This window comes from Tachypleus tridentatus, unplaced genomic scaffold (assembly GCF_004210375.1).
Source record: "Tachypleus tridentatus isolate NWPU-2018 unplaced genomic scaffold, ASM421037v1 Hic_cluster_2, whole genome shotgun sequence".
In the NCBI taxonomy this organism is placed as follows: Eukaryota; Metazoa; Arthropoda; class Merostomata; order Xiphosura; family Limulidae; genus Tachypleus; species Tachypleus tridentatus.
This window is the reverse complement of record NW_027467782.1, coordinates 29,336,716-29,352,842: the sequence shown is the minus strand read 5'-3', so window position 1 is coordinate 29,352,842 and position 16,127 is coordinate 29,336,716. Positions and strand designations below refer to the sequence as shown.

At 33.8% G+C, this 16,127-nt stretch overlaps 1 protein-coding gene and 1 long non-coding RNA gene across 2 annotated transcripts; one reads left to right on the top strand and one right to left on the bottom strand.

Annotated features, from left to right (window-relative positions):
* Nucleotides 1–1,743: 1,743 nt before the first annotated feature.
* On the bottom strand, nt 1,744–3,567 carry LOC143242710 (uncharacterized). Its single transcript, XR_013023162.1, has 2 exons — nt 3,362–3,567; nt 1,744–2,248 (listed from the first exon to the last, which is right to left on the bottom strand). It is a non-coding gene; the product is annotated as an uncharacterized LOC143242710 (long non-coding RNA).
* A 1,351-nt stretch (nt 3,568–4,918) lies between these two features.
* LOC143242708 (dynein axonemal heavy chain 12-like) lies at nt 4,919–6,046 on the top strand. The gene is made up of 2 exons (XM_076486181.1): nt 4,919–5,281; nt 5,754–6,046. The coding sequence occupies exons 1-2, from the start codon at nt 5,045–5,047 to the stop codon at nt 6,021–6,023; spliced, it is 507 nt and encodes a 168-aa protein (XP_076342296.1). The 5' UTR covers nt 4,919–5,044; the 3' UTR covers nt 6,024–6,046.
* Nucleotides 6,047–16,127: the final 10,081 nt, after the last annotated feature.

Sequence of the window (16,127 nt, the reverse complement as noted above, 5' to 3'; positions counted from 1 at the left end):
TGTATTCCCTCACTACTTGGTCAAATGAACCTTGCCCCCACTTTAATTTGCCTTTACCCTCTGAGAATGTTATTTATCAAAACCTATCAGCGTAGAAATAAAAATTTTAAACATTTAACAAATTCCTCACTTAAAATTCGGCCAATTTATAAAATGAAGTTTACATTGACAAATTATTTACGAAAGAGCTGTAAAATTATATTTCATGACGGTATTAGTTTGAAGATGGCCTGAGAAAGTCGAAACGTTGTTCTCTGCTTTACTTGTGTTAATACTAATACCAGCCATCTTGACATATATTTTTTTTACTTCAAGTGGGTTTGTCGTCATCACGAAAAGGTGTAAATATTTTACATTGTGTAAAATTCAAAATGAAAAAAAAAATGTATTTAAATATGTATTGAATATGTTTTAACGTGTATATAAAAGTTCATCTCTTATGTTTATCGGTTTTAAGTGCTATCATATTCCTTAAAACATTCAACAAGATGAATAAACCTCTTAGGATAGCGTTTTCCAGACAGTGGCGAGGGCGGGCCGGCCTTTGGCGGAAAATAAAAAATAACGGAGGAAGAAAAATACTTCATTACAGAATATTTAAAATCAAGAAATACCAAAGACTGTATGGAATTGATGGTAAACAATTATAAAAAACACAGCACACTATACTTATCACAGTTTATTAACTGTACAATTGATCAATGGATGTATAATGTCTTAAATTCACAGTCTTATATATCAATATCAAAGGTGCACTTGCTTCCAAGAAACATGAAATTGAAGAAATTAGTCATAGTCAAACCAATTACATGTCATGTTGACCTGAAATAGTTTTATCTTTGACCCAATCTCTAAGAAAAAATATTTATTGCGGCGCCACCTTCCTCGAATGTAGTGTTGACCCGAAATATTTTATCTTTGACCCAATCTCTAACAGGTAATCTGTATTACCGCACCACCTTTTTGTGGAATGTAGTGTTGACCTGAGACAGGTTTATCTTTGACCCAATTTCTGATAGAAAATCTTTATTGTGGCGCCACTTTCTTGAATGTAATGTTGTCCACATTAACTCCCTCATAAAATACTCTGATTCTTATATTAGATTTCGCGATCGTGCCAAATGGTCAAGATGCGGTTAGATTTTTGAGATAGAAATGTTTCTGAAGTTTGTCAAAAAAACAAACCAAAAACGAATTATAGAAATAGCCGACTTTTCCCAGTGTTGTAAAAAAAACATACACCTAAATTTCTTTAAGCTTTCGTAAGTAAACAGAAGATAAACATATTCTGTGAAATAAAATGCGCATGTCCGAGGTTGTGTCGTGCGTGTGCAACCACTGTTATTGATATTAAAACTCTCTTCTGAGCTATCGTGGTTTCTCGGTAGACAATCAATTCACTTTTTCGGTTTCGATCATTTTCTTCTTGACGAATAACTTTCTCCTGTACGTAACTAAACATCCTTTCTTGTCCTTTAGGAGCAGGAACTGTGAATAACGTCATCCGTGACCGAAGCAATTTTCAATATAATTTCACATTCTAAATATTGCTATTTTAAACAGTAGCGTGAGACGTGTGAAACACACATGTTGCACATAAACCATTAAAGATATTTATCGGATTTCCGGTGTCAAAACGTACTCTACCGTCTTGTATAAGAATAAAGAAAACTGTGCCAGTGTATGAGATTGATGATTTAAGTTTTATCGTATAAATAACACAAATGACATCAGAAAACAAAGTTTTGATATACATGCAATTTATTTACAATTTAATGCAATATAAATGTAAACAAAACACACCGTATCTAAAGAAGAATTCTCTTCCAACATTTGTCTTTACTTAAGTACATTTTTTACTCTTATATGGCTCGCTCGTTCTCTCTGGGCAGGACGTGATTTAGCACTTAGCGTGTTGGATTGTGGATTCGTGGTTCGCATCCCATTGCAGAAACAAATCGCGCAAGCACTTTGTGGTTTTCAGTATACCGTAAGAGTGATGGTCAAATGATGTAATCATAATAGTCCAAGAGTTGGTAGTCAAGTGATTTGATTATAATAGTCTGAAAGCAGATGGTCAAATGATGTAATCATAATAGTCTAAAAGCTGGCGCCCTTGTGATTTGATTATAATAGTCTAAAAGCTGACGGTCAAGTGACGTAATTATAATAGTCCGAGAGTTGACGGTGGGTGTTATTGAGCAGCTTCCTTCCCTCTAGTGTATCAGTTGAAATCTAGGGGCGGTTGCTGTTACGTAAATATTCGAAACAAATAAACTAGTGTTTATTTACTTTAAAATTTTCATTCACCCTAACTAGTGATTCAAATTATTATTAAAGGATTATGACAAGTACATACTTAAACACAAATCTGTTAAAAAACTGAAGTTGTATCCAATACATCTAGGTGAATATTCACTATTTTTCAATGATGCACACATTTATAACAGTAAGTACTAATTCATAAACTGAAGTTTTCATTAACTTTAAAGAATTTTCCTTTGAGTTAATCAAATAACTTTAGTGTACTCTTTGTTACAATCATTTCAAGAATTTTTTTCTGTTGATAATTTGACAGCACACTTAAAAAAAAACAACTGACAACCAACGTATATTGACACTGATAAAAACAATATAGATGACAAATTTTGAACTAAAGAAAGGAAGGTTAAGATAAATTTCCTCTGAACAAAATTTAGTTCAAGATCTTTATTAAAAACATAGCTTCTTTTTCACTAAATCTACTTAACAATGATTTAAAAAGTGATGACCAGTGTAAAAATTAAAAACTTTAATTCCTGATTTATCATTATTTTAAAACACTGGAACTTAATATTGTGGAGACACTAAAACAGTTCAAAGAGTAAACATTATCTTGTTTGTTTGTTTAGTTATTTTGTAAAAAGCTACACCATGGGTGTCAAAACCTGATTTTTACCAGCATAAGTCCAGAGACATACCATTATATCACTGGGGGGCTAACATTTCTTATGTAAATGTATGCTGAAATTTGATATTAATGCTAATCATAGAACAGTTGAGATACTTAATTTTATTATTGCTAACAGGTAAAAAATCACTCGAAATATTCACCTCGACAGGAAAAGAATGCTTTAGGTATGTGATCTTAATACTGTCAACAGGTAAAGAACACTTCAGATACTCAGTTATAGGCTGGTGCTACACAGAACATTTGTTATTATAAAAAACAATGTATTCAAATTAACAACTAAAATAAAAGGAAATACTGGAGCCAGTTATAAAAGTTCATAAGGCATACTTCTGATACAATCTTACTTCTTCTTACATAATAGCTTTCCTCTATTTGTGCTGCTTTATATATACAAATATTTTCACTCACCACTAGTATTGAGGGTCCAAATTCACTTGTTTCCCAAGGGTATTACTGTGTTGTAGCATGCAAATGAGCACGTGACAACTCTCCACCAATAGGAGTGTGACACACCCTACTAGTGTAGCTGACTTTCTCTTTACTGAAATTAACATGATTCAGCACTCACTTATGCACATGTATAAAGTTTTTGCTTCTTCCTGTGATTCATACTTCACTTTTTTATCATAACATTTTCTGTTAACTTTACTTAGTTTGTGGAGGGCTTTTGATAATTTTTCCTTTCCTTATTATGAGTTTGCAAGTTCATGTGATTGTTACTTCACCTAGTATAGATTCAAAGGATTTTATTCCTATTAATGCTATGTTGGCATTAAAACTAAAGGTTCTTTCTCTAAAGTGCTGCTGTTATAAATATTTTATTTAGTGTCAGCAATTGTCCAGAGGGGATGTTTTAGCATGAATAACTGGATTATCTCTGACTTTTTTACTTAAAAAATTATTCTCATCTACTCACTTCTGAGATATTAATTTTGAGGAAATATTTTTTTGTCTTGTGTATGATATGTCATTTTCAAATTGTTGCCACGGAAGTTTCCATTTCAGCTGTATTGTGAGATAGGAGTATACTAATTAAACAACTTTAGAAGCCTCTTCAATGTGGTATTGTTATACAGTTAGCTTTGTTGATAGAATTTCAGTTAGAAAAATAACAATTTTGTATAAACCATTACTGATGTTCCTGTGATGCCCGTCTTTCATAATGCATATCTTCATCTGACAGTGATTACTATTGGTATGTATTTGACTCAAAAGGTAGTACAGTAGTGAAATGATATCAATCCTGTGCTGAGACAGCTCTTGGAAACCAGCAATAAACTCCAGTTTTACTAGCACAAGCAAATAAAAGTAGTGATACATTCCACCTGAAAATGATGCCAGTTTGGCACAGTTTAACCTTTTAGCTAATAATTTGTACCCATTGTGCAGTTTGATATGCTTGATAGACTGAAACAATCAAAATAATGTGTCTTTATCAAGGACTTGACAACCATGAGATGAAAGCAAAATGTCACTGAGCCTACAGCTCCTTTGTATTGAATCTTTTGAATCTACCACACATTGAATCATATTGTATTATCTACAACTATATATGAGTGAGGTTAATAAGGTTTAATAAATGAAATAATGTGTTGCCATAAGTTAGCAACCATTATATCAGTTTTCAGTCATGTTTTCTAACTGTCTTATGTAAAGTAACCTTCATCCCTCTTATTCTTGAAGGACAAATTTGAAAATGGTTTTCTCAGTTTAAAATGTTTAGTTATAGAGTAAAATGTAGAGGTGTATATGCATATACGAACATGACATGCAGAAGTTAGGTAAAGCACATTTCTTGACAGCTCATTTATTAAGTGGTTGAAATACTACTTTATTTCTTTAATATTACCATCTGTAAAAAATGATATCAGAACATATTCTAAGTCAAACTGAAAAATGTATATATATATATATAGACATGCATACTAAAATGTATATTATAAATGATAGTTTAATTTGAAATTTGGTCTTAAAATGACTTAAAATAAGGAAAACATTTTGTTACTTTAAGAAGTGAGACAGCAATTATGCCACCTTTTAATTTTAGGATGAAAAAAATGATAACTTCTGTGATAAGCTCATCTCTGACATATGGCTATGAATATTTGGGAAACACTGTTTGGCTTGTTATTACTCCTCTCACTGATCGCTGCTACCGTACCCTCTTTGGGACATTGCATCTTCATTTGGGGGGTGCTCCTGAAGGACCAGCCAGGCACTGGGAAGACTGAAACCACAAAGGACTTGGCCAAAGCTGTTGCAAAGCAGTGTGTTGTTTTTAATTGTTCAGATGGCCTGGACTATATTGCTTTAGGAAAGTTTTTCAAGGTAATGTATCCTCTGCTCCTCATGAAATAAACAATTTCTCACTGTAACAAATATCGTTTCTACTGTATGGTAATGAGGTTAAAGATATCCACTAAAGTCACAATACAAAAATACAAGTGAAGTATTAATACTAAATGAATTGTCAGCAATACACTAGTTATGCTTTTTAAAAATGTTTGTATTAGAATCTAGTACGTACCACTTTTTTGAACAGTTTGTATTTTCAGTTTACAGTTGATTGTAAATAATTTGTAATTTATTATGATCTTTAATTCATTAATATATGTATATATTGTCTTTTATAAGAAATGACATTCACAAATGTAAGGTGTTGCAATATCATCAGTAACAATTTGCTTAATTTAAGATGTGATGAAAGCAAAATTGATGGCTAACTTATATCAGAAGTTTTCTATAGATATTAATAATTTTTATAGAATAATTTGAACAGAGCTTAATGTTTTATTCCAAGGGTCTTGCTTCCTGTGGTGCCTGGTCCTGTTTTGATTTAGAAGTTCTATCTGTAGTAGCTCAGCAGATCTTAACTATCCAACGAGGAATTCTTACAAAAGTTGTAACTCTTCTATTTGAAGGAACAGAAATTAAATTAAATCCAACATGTTCTGTATTTATCACCATGAATGAATGTATGACTAACAACTCATGTTCTCGTTTAATAACTTTCTTTATCCATATAACAGTTTCACTTAACTGCTGTTTAAGAATGTCTAAACAGATTTGAAACCAATAAAAATATTTAATATACTTTACAATCATGTTTCCAAGTCATTGGTATGTGCTTCGTATAGTATGTTCCATTCTTTTTTCAGTTTAGTTTTACTAACTTTTTTATTATAATGTCTGTAATATATTTAATGTATAATGTATATAAGTTATGTTGTATAAAATTGTTAACTTAAATAGTATTCCGCAAACTATATTTGCCGTATATAAGCCGGTCTGAAAAGTAACACGCATTCAGCAATAGACATTACATACATATAGTGTGGTTGTAATACTATTATGATAAACACTTCTACTTGTTGAGAATCTCTGTGGAACTATACAGAAAATGTAACGGTTAACAATGTAATAGGTCTAACACTAATGTCTCATGTTAAGTGTAAATGTATGTTCTAAGGTTTGTCGGGTTTCATTTTATTCACTTTTTATGATTATACTACATTATTAGCTTGATATCTTGTGTAGAAATAACCTAGATCTTATGGCATATTGTCGACATTAGGGCTGTTAATAAGTAAAAAATCCTATTCTGAATTAGCTGTACTAATCCCGAGATTTATTATCTAATTCTGATCACCATTGGTTTATTAGATCAGAAGTTAATGAATATAATGAACTGTTTGTCTTTTAACAGTTTTGATGAATCAGTTTAGTTTCAAAAACAAATATTCTGTAATTCATATAAAATCACATCTAATAATGATTTCTGACTATAGATGGTGGTAAAGATTTAATAGCGAACTTTTATTTATCAGACGGTCACTGCTTTCATTTGTTGAAATGAAAATAGGTCGTTAGATGTCACAGTATCTCGTAAAAAATTGTATCATGAAAGAAAGCTTCTTCAGTCGCCAGTCACACATCATATCCCATAAACGTATTTTGAGGATTGGCAAACTAAGTTTTAAAACTGATCTGTTAATGTCACGTGAGTGTGTGTCCCATTAACATCACTGCATATGGGGTTTTGAATACTGTTCCTAATATGTTTTCCAATGGCACATAGATCTCATAATTTAAATTACATACAAGTTATTTGAATTTTAAAAACAAATTTTCTATAATTCACACACGTAGATATCGAAATTGATATTGTTTTTTTATTCTATCGTGTAGAAATTGTTTACAAATTTTGTAGAAAACAAACTCTTAGTTAGATTTATTTATTATTTCCCTCATCATAATGACATTTTTTATTATTATGTTCCTGAAGAAAAATATAAACAAATTGAAAAAAGAGAAGAACATTGATAACAAGTGAATATATATCATCACTCATCTAGATTTTTTGGGGAAAAACTCGACTTTTATTTTCAAAACACATGTTGGAGTTGGACTTTTGTGTGTGAACTTGGTATCAGGCTAACTGTTTGTAGCCCTTGTTTCTTTATCAATGCTCATTACAAGCTTTTCCAGCCTGTTCACACGAAAACTCTGTATAACTTGAATGTCAACTGTACGAGAATTTCGAAAGTACCGAAACACCAGTGGTATCAGATACATATGTTATAAGGGTGCAGAACATCATTCATACTTCTTTTGGAATAATTACACTCATACTGTTCACAGATTGTAGCTACAAGCATTAGTATTAATTAATATAGCAGTATTGTTGTAATAACTAATGAATGTTTCATAAAAGAAAATGTGAAAGGTAAAGTAATATTTCCTAACCACGCAGTAGTAGACAAGGCTACTAATTGTGAAACATTAGATGCAGTAGCACAGCATCATGTGAGAAATAGTAAACACCAGACACGACAGAGTAAAATAAATTATGATTTATTTCTTAGGAAATGTGAAAGAAAACATAAAGAAAGCGTAATAACATTACCAGAAGAATATTTGTAGGAGATGTGACCCTGGTCGTGAAAATCAAGTTTGTCACATAATAGTGTTAAATTAAAATAAACCTATAGCAGAAAACCTCATAAAATGCCAGAGATAGACAAGTGTGAAACATATGTTTGAACAAGCAGAACAGAGGGCAGTATCAGTTATTATGTATCCCCGGTTGCATAAGGTCCTTAGAAGAACGGAAAATTAAATTTTGGGGAAGAATTTAAAAAGTGATTGATTGTTGTAACAGTTGAAGACATTTATCTGTTACGTAATATACAGGAAACTAAAGAAATGTCAGTTATTGATAAAAGAAATAGAATATCTAAGACATATGATAATGAAAACAGTATTAAACCTGAACTAAAAGTTAGATATTCCTGCTTTCCTGGGATATATATGATTTTGTAGTAGGTTTACACCACATTTTGAGTTGTTGGCAAACCTCTAACTGAGCTAACTAAGAAAGAAAGAGAAGTTATTTGGGCAGATAAAAGACAAAAAGCTTTCGTGAAATTAGGACACGCTGCATTAAAATCACTCATTTTAAGTTATTCATTTTTAGTTACTCAGGCGTTAGTAAATAAATTATCTTAAACATATATATTTCAGGTTATGCTATAAATGCAGTGTTGCCATAATTAAATGAAAACAAAAAGAACATCCTTTAGCTTATTACAGTAGACATTTACGAAAAGCTGAAGTAAATTACTCGGTCTCAGAACAAGAATGTTTAGCCGTAGTATATTGAATGAAAAACTTTTGTTGTTATCTGTATGGTAGGAAATTTACTATCATCACATGTCATGTACCATTAAGATGACTAATAACATTAATGAACTTTTCCTCTATGTTAGCCATGTTGATCATTAGTACTCCAAGATTATGATTTTGAAATAATTCATATAACAGGCAGAGAACATTCTAATGTGAATGCTCCATGTAACATAAGTGTAGAGTCGCTGAAACTGATGAGAATAGTCTATCAACAAAATTAGAACCGAAAATGAGGATGAATTAGAAGTAATTAAAATCATGTGATTAGTGAACAAAATAAAGATGAGTAAATAAATAACTTGTGTGTCTGATAAAAAAGCGAATACGATTGTTAAAGTATTTTAAAATAACATTGCAGCTAGATACGTTGTACTCCAGTATTTAATGCCGGATATAGAAAGTAACTTTGTTTCCAAGTTAATAAAAGATATTTCTCATTTGTTAATTGCCAAAAAAACAAAAAAAATAACTAAAACAACTGCTTTTCATCCAACTCCAACCGTATTAGTAGAAAGATTCAACAGAACTTTGTTGGATACGATGTCTCAATACTGTGAGAAAGATCAGAATACTTGGACAGAGCTTTTTCATTTATTACGTATGTGCTGAAAATGAGTCTACTTTCGAAAGTCCGTTCTTTCAACTACATGGTAGAGATGTACTGCTGCCTAAGAAAGATATAATGACTTCTAAAGTATTTACTATGCAGTGATTACAAGACTGAGTTTTAACAGAGAATGCAGTTCGCTTTTCAGTTAACTGTTAAACATTTAACAAAATCTGCTGAACTTAGAGAGAAACAAGGAAACAGGTTTGTTTGTTTTGATTTTCGCGTAAAGCTTCTCGAAAGCTATCTGCGCTATTCGTCCCTAATTTAACAGTGTAGGACTAAAGGGAATGCAACTAGTCATCATCCCCCACCGCCAAGTCTTGGACTACTCTTTCATCAATGACTAGTGAGATTGACGGTCACATTATAACGCTCCCACGGCCGAAAAAAGAGAGCATCTTTAGTGCGACAGGGATTAGAACCATCGACCCTTACGTTACGAGTCGAATTCTTAACCCACCTGGCCATGCTGGGCTCTTTCTGGATATTATCTGATTGTGCGTGCACTTTGATACTTTTTTCTTTTTAGTATTATTTGTTGGTCGTTATTGCAGCAAAGGTCATGTAAATGATCCAAATATATTCTGTTACATTTGTCGTAAGTTTGTTGTGAGGAATCAATGACAAAATATCACAAGATTTCTCAAAAACATGCAAGGCTGCAATACTCGGAATAAAAAAAGAAATTTCTTATCCAATCTTCATTTTGTAATAAGATCTGATGTAGCTGTATCTACTTCACCAGAGACTCTTGATACAGTGTTATCTGATTCTGAATCTGATGTCAATAGAAATAATAATAATGAGTGTTTTCAACTTGAAGCATCTGATGAACCACAGCTTTTCATACAAGATGAATTTATTAATTTCGTGATAGATTTGAGCCTTTTAAAAGATTCTCCAGGAATTATGGGTTATAGGGTTCTGGCTTAGAGCTTAATTTCTGTAGGGACATCACATTACTGGTACAGAAATAATGAGAAACAGTTATACTGTTTTCGCATGAAGGTTCCCTGGTTTATTGCACTAATATTGCAAAATTAATACCAACACTAGAAGCTGCAGTATATGAGCAGAGTGAATTGTGATTGTTTACTGATTGCTCCAAAAGAAGTCTGAAAGGTGTTCTACACAATAGTAACTTATATGTATCTGTTCCTATTGCTCATTTGGCTCATACGAAAATCTTGAAATTCTTCTTAATAAGGTCAACTACACATACCATCACTGACTATTTTGTGGATACTTAAAAGTTCTTTCTATTTTGTAAGATTGGCAATCAAGTTATACAGAGTTTTTATATTTTATGAAAGCTTTCAGGAAAGTTTAAGCTAACATAACGTAATCCAAACTAATCTGAATTCATGTTTTTTTGTTGAATGGGACAGGAACATAGTCTTCAACATTGAAAAAGAAACAATGGACATGCATTGTCCTGGTTGATAAATAAAAGATAGACCAGAATACGTAGTTTTAATTATAAAATACGAGTATTTCACAAATCAAGATGAATGAGTATTCATATTTGTTTCTCAATGTTTTTATCTTTACTTCAGTTTATTTATATTTCTCTTGAAAAACATAATAATAAAAAGTTATAAACGCAATAATAATTAAATCTAAGTAAGAGTTTGTTTTTTCCTTTTTCTCAGACAATATCGACGTCATAGAAAGAAATGAATATTTATTTTAAAGTCTGCGTATCTGAATTATTAAAAATCAAAATAACTTGTATCTAATTTAAATTATCAGGTGTATGTTATGTTGCATAAACTCTTTGGAACAGTATTAAAAACTCCATATGTAGTGATATTATTGAGCCACACACTCACGTGATATCAACAGATCAATTTTAATTATTAATTAGCCAATTTTCAAAGTAAATTTATGGATCATGAAGTATGGTTGGCTACAGTCGAATCTTTATTTCACATTACAGTTTTTATTAGACACGAAGACATCCATCTTACTATTTTTATTTTAACAAATCAAATCAGTGGCCGTATGATTAATGAAAAGTCGCTATTAATCTCCCTGAGGGACACCAGCTTGTGGAGTAAAGTATTCAGAAAAAGTTACTTTAACATTTACTCTACATTTTCTATTTTTCAAAAAGTTAGATAACCAGCGAATAATTCCTCGCGGTAGTTCCATTTCATTCATTCGGAACCTTAGACCATCGTGCCAAACAGTGTCGAATGCTTCCTCGATATCAAGGAAGCAAGCGACTGTACATTCTTTTATTGAAGCTATCTATTATTGTTTCGGTTAATCGGATAAGGTGGTCTGTCGTTTGTTTAAATTTCCTGAATCCATTTTGTTCTTTTGGTAATTTTGATGTTATCTCCAAGAATGTGGAGAGTCTATTACTGATTATTCTTTCAAGAATGACCAGCCTACACAGCTGGTCAGGCTGATTGGTCGGTTGCTATCAGGTTTATTCGCTGGCTTTTCTTCCTTATGGAACATTAATATATTTGCAAGTTTTAGGCCTGGCATGGCCAAGCGCGTAAGGCGTGCGACTCGTAATCCGAGGGTCGCGGGTTCGCGCCCGCGTCGCGCTAAACATACTCGCCCTCCCAGCCGTGGGGGTGTATAATGTTACGGTCAATCCCACTATTCGTTGGTAAAAGAGTAGCCCAAGAGTTGGCGGTGGGTGGTGATGACTAGCTGCCTTCCCTCTAGTCTTACACTGCTAAATTAGGGACGGCTAGCACAGATAGCCCTCGAGTAGCTTTGTGCGAAATTCCAAAAACAAACAAAACATTTGCAAGCTTCCAAGAAACTGGGATGTATCCTGAGGATAGAGATAAGTTAAAAAGTGAATTTAGGTGGTCAAACAATTTCGGAGTGCCCTTTTTAGAAGGACAGCTTGCATTTAATCTTCATCTGGTGCTTTGTTTTTTGTGTTTTTTATTGCTTCAAGTAATTCTTGAAGGGATATTTCATTTGTTAGTAACGTGCGTGCCTAGCGCGTTAAGGCGTGCACTTCGTAATCTGAGGGTCGCGGGTTCGTGCCCGCGTCGCGCTAAACATGCTCGCCCTCCCAGCCGTGGGGGCGTATAATGTGACGGTCAATCCCACTATTCGTTGGTAAAAGAGTAGCCCAAGAGTTGGCGGTGGGTGGTGATGACTAGCTGCCTTCCCTCTAGTCTTACACTGCTAAATTAGGGACGGCTAGCACAGATAGCCCTCGAGTAGCTTTGTGCGAAATTCCAAAAACAAACAAAACATTTGCAAGCTTCCAAGAAACTGGGATGTATCCTGAGGATAGAGATAAGTTAAAAAGTGAATTTAGGTGGTCAAACAATTTCGGAGTGCCCTTTTTAGAAGGACAGCTTGCATTTAATCTTCATCTGGTGCTTTGTTTTTGTGTTTTTTATTGCTTCAAGTAATTCTTGAAGGGATATTTCATTTGTTAGTAACGTGCTTGCCTAGCGCGTTAAGGCGTGCACTTCGTAATCTGAGGGTCGCGGGTTCGCGCCCGAGTCGCGCCAAACAAGCTCGCCCTCCCAGCCGTGGGGGCGTTATAATGTGACGGTCAATCCCACTATTCGTTGGTAAAAGAGTAGCCCAAGAGTTGGCGGTGGGTGGTGATGACTAGCTGCCTTCCCTCTGGTCTTACACTGCTAAATTAGGGACGGCTAGCACAGATAGCCCTCGAATAGCTTTGTGCGAAATTCCAAAAACAAACAAACAAACAAGTAGCATGCTTGCATAATCTGTGTCGGAACTTATATTTGTATCAGTTATGTTTATTGGAAAAATTAGTACAAATTGATGTTTATTGTTTAATATGTAATTGGTGACTTTATTGTAGAAATATGTATTCATATCTGGATCAGTGTGGTTTTAAAAACATTTTGGAGTTGATCTTTGAAAGCTTCGGCTATTTCTTTATTTGTGTGTGCTATAGTATTATTATGTTCAAGTGGAGGTTATTTCTTTGTGTCTGATTCAAAATTACCCGAAATTCAAAACGGAGTTCGAAAGTACCATCATACTTCAGACCACCTGATTCGACTTACAGAATCAATTACTGACACTTTTAATAAAAATGAATGCACTGTAGTTTGCTTTCTCGATATTGAGAAAGCTTTTGACACAGTGTGGCATAATGGTTTATGACATAGGTTACAGGAAATGGCTTTACCCCAGCTGGCTGTCCAACTTTCTGAACAACCCAAAGTGCAAAGTAAATGTGAATAGAGCTCACTCAGGGTCCTTTTCACCCGAAGCAGGAGTTCCGCAGGGAGGGGTTGTTAGCCCTATATTATTTATCATGTATGTGAGTAATATGCCTCTGTCGGACCTAAATTTAGGTTTTGCATCACAGTTTGCTGACGATGTAGCAGTCTGGAAAAGTGCCCCCACTCTTTCAATTGCAGCAACGAACCTACAACCAGTTCTAAATAACATCGAAGAATACTGCCAGAAATACAGAATTGAAATCAATATTCCGAAAACGCAAGTGATATTATTCAGTAGACTCAATAAACTGAAAAAAAAATTCACCAAAGCTCTGCTTAAATGAGTCACTTTTACTGACCGCTACTTCTGCTAATTTTTTTATTTTATTGTTATTACTAGTAGTAGTAGCATTTTCCATATGGAAAAAAGTAACATAAAAAATAAAGAAAAGAAATAATACAAAAAATGTATATTAAAATGAAAATAAAAAAATAAACTTTCTTGTGTGTCCAAGCATGGACTGTGCCCTGAAACGGGCCAGATGCTATCAACATTCGGAAGAGAGTAAGAGGACTACTGTACCTGACCCTCCTGGGTATTTAACATCAATACCCAAATACCCACTCAGAGATCGAACTCTCTTCAGCAAAGATGGCTGCTTCGAGCAACAACTGGCGCAATGCTTCATCATTTCTGCCAAGTTTCTCGTTTAAATTGCTGCATCTCCTCACTTCTGATCGACTTCCCGCCTCTTACAATAGTTTTCTTAAGAATGAATACTAATGAAGCAGAACTTAGAATCTAATTTGACGTTCAAAAAATGCGTAAATTTGGACATCTACTTTGAATATATCTGTAAAAGTTATTTATTTTCTGTGTATGCACGAAAACAATAATATTTCTATTAACACGAAAGTGTGCCGTTTAAGCAAACCACAGTAATAATAAGTTAGCAAAGAACGATTTTAAACAAAATGAAGTCATTTGTTCTAAGGTAACATACTACATGTTTCGACAGAACATTAATGTGTCTGAACAAGTCAAACCAATGTGATGTCGAAAATCTAGTATGTTCTCTCAGAATAAATCGCGTCTTTATGCTTAGAAATACTTGTTTTCTTAATCGTTATTTATATAAGAATAATGTGATGCTTCCTCACCCACGTAAAAGACATAGCCGTAAATATAATTTCTTCCACGTTCAACTTAATTTGTCCTTTCAGCACTTAACACGTAACTTTTAAAGTATTACACTTCAAATGTAAAGAGGTTTTCACAGAATCATTTGTCTCTCATCACATAGCTCAATTCATGAGACTGGTATTCAACGAAAAAACGTATTGGGTGATGACAAATATAAGACTGGAAAGTTACTTTTTATACACCTTTCTTTTCTAGCCGTAACAGAATGAAATCAAAATTGGTGGTCAAACTTCTAGCTACACTTGTAACATTGACAATAAATAATTCTAAAGAAAATATTCATTCATCAATTAGCCTGGCTACGTTGTTTGTTCAGTTTAAGACATAAAGGTATAGCTACCAGTTTGGTCTGCAATTTTATTTCATTCCTTTAAGTCACACATTTAATTCTTCTTTTTCGCCGCACATCACTTTCACATTTAATTTGATTAGACTTTTTATCAATACACGTTAACAAATCCCATCAAATAAGAAATGAATAAGATCACAACCATATTATTCAAAACGGAACTTTACGTATCTTTGTTTCTTCTCAAAACATGGTCAATAGCTTATTTATAGTAACAACATGGAATATAGACTAACAGATACTTGTCATTAACCCTCTGAAATCGGCAGAGCTCTTTGAAACATCATCATCTGTGCTAAATACTTAATATAACATCTCCTGATGCAAAATTTAATCAAAGTTTTTCACGTTATATCTCATTAATTTCTTAACACATTGCCTTATAATTTGGTGTTGGAAGTAAAATTCCAATAAATATAATCACATGATAGTTTGGGTTACCAGGGTCTGAAGACAGAAAATAGAAAAACGTTAAACTATTACTTCTGTTAACTCTCCAGTCGGATCGTCACCTTGTCGTGGTGAGAGAGCATGCGCGTGCAAGTAATCCTGAGAGCGATGTCGTCGGGAGGCTTGCGTTTCTGGTAGGGTCATCCATGATGGCAAGATCGAGGGTGAGGTTCTTGACAAAAAAACGACCCAACCCCAAGACCTCAACCTGGACTCCTCAACGGCAGGAAGGACGGACAAGGGCTGCAGCAGTTCTACAAGTTCTAATCGTCTTGGTGTCCTTGCCATTGGACTCGACTTGTTGGGGGCGTTATAAGGTGACGGTCAATCCCACTTTTTTGTTGGTGAAAGAGTCGCCCAAGAGTTGGCGGTGGGTGGTGATGACTAGCTGCCTTCCCTCTAGTCTTACACTGCTAAATTAGGGACGGCTAGCACAAATAGCCCTCGAGTAGCTTTGTGCGAAATGCCAAATAAACCAAACAAATCCTTGACCTCGGACAAGGACACCGCCTGAAGGTAAAACGCTTGACGCTAGCGGTTTCAACAGTTGGTTCACATCTGCTAATTTCCGCTGCAAGTTACTGTTGATTATATGTGCCAGGCACGCCTTCAATAATAATGAAAAGGTTGGGTGTTTTGTTTTAAGTGGTGTATTTTTTGGTTTGTAGTTTCATTTTGTAATG

Coding starts and splice junctions, on each gene's coding strand:
- LOC143242708 (XM_076486181.1), top strand. CDS start 5,045: ATGGCTATGAATATTTGGGAAACACTGTTTGGCTTGTTATTACTCCTC. Junction 5,282..5,753: donor CTTTAGGAAAGTTTTTCAAG/GTAATGTATCCT, acceptor TTTTATTCCAAG/GGTCTTGCTTCCTGTGGTGC.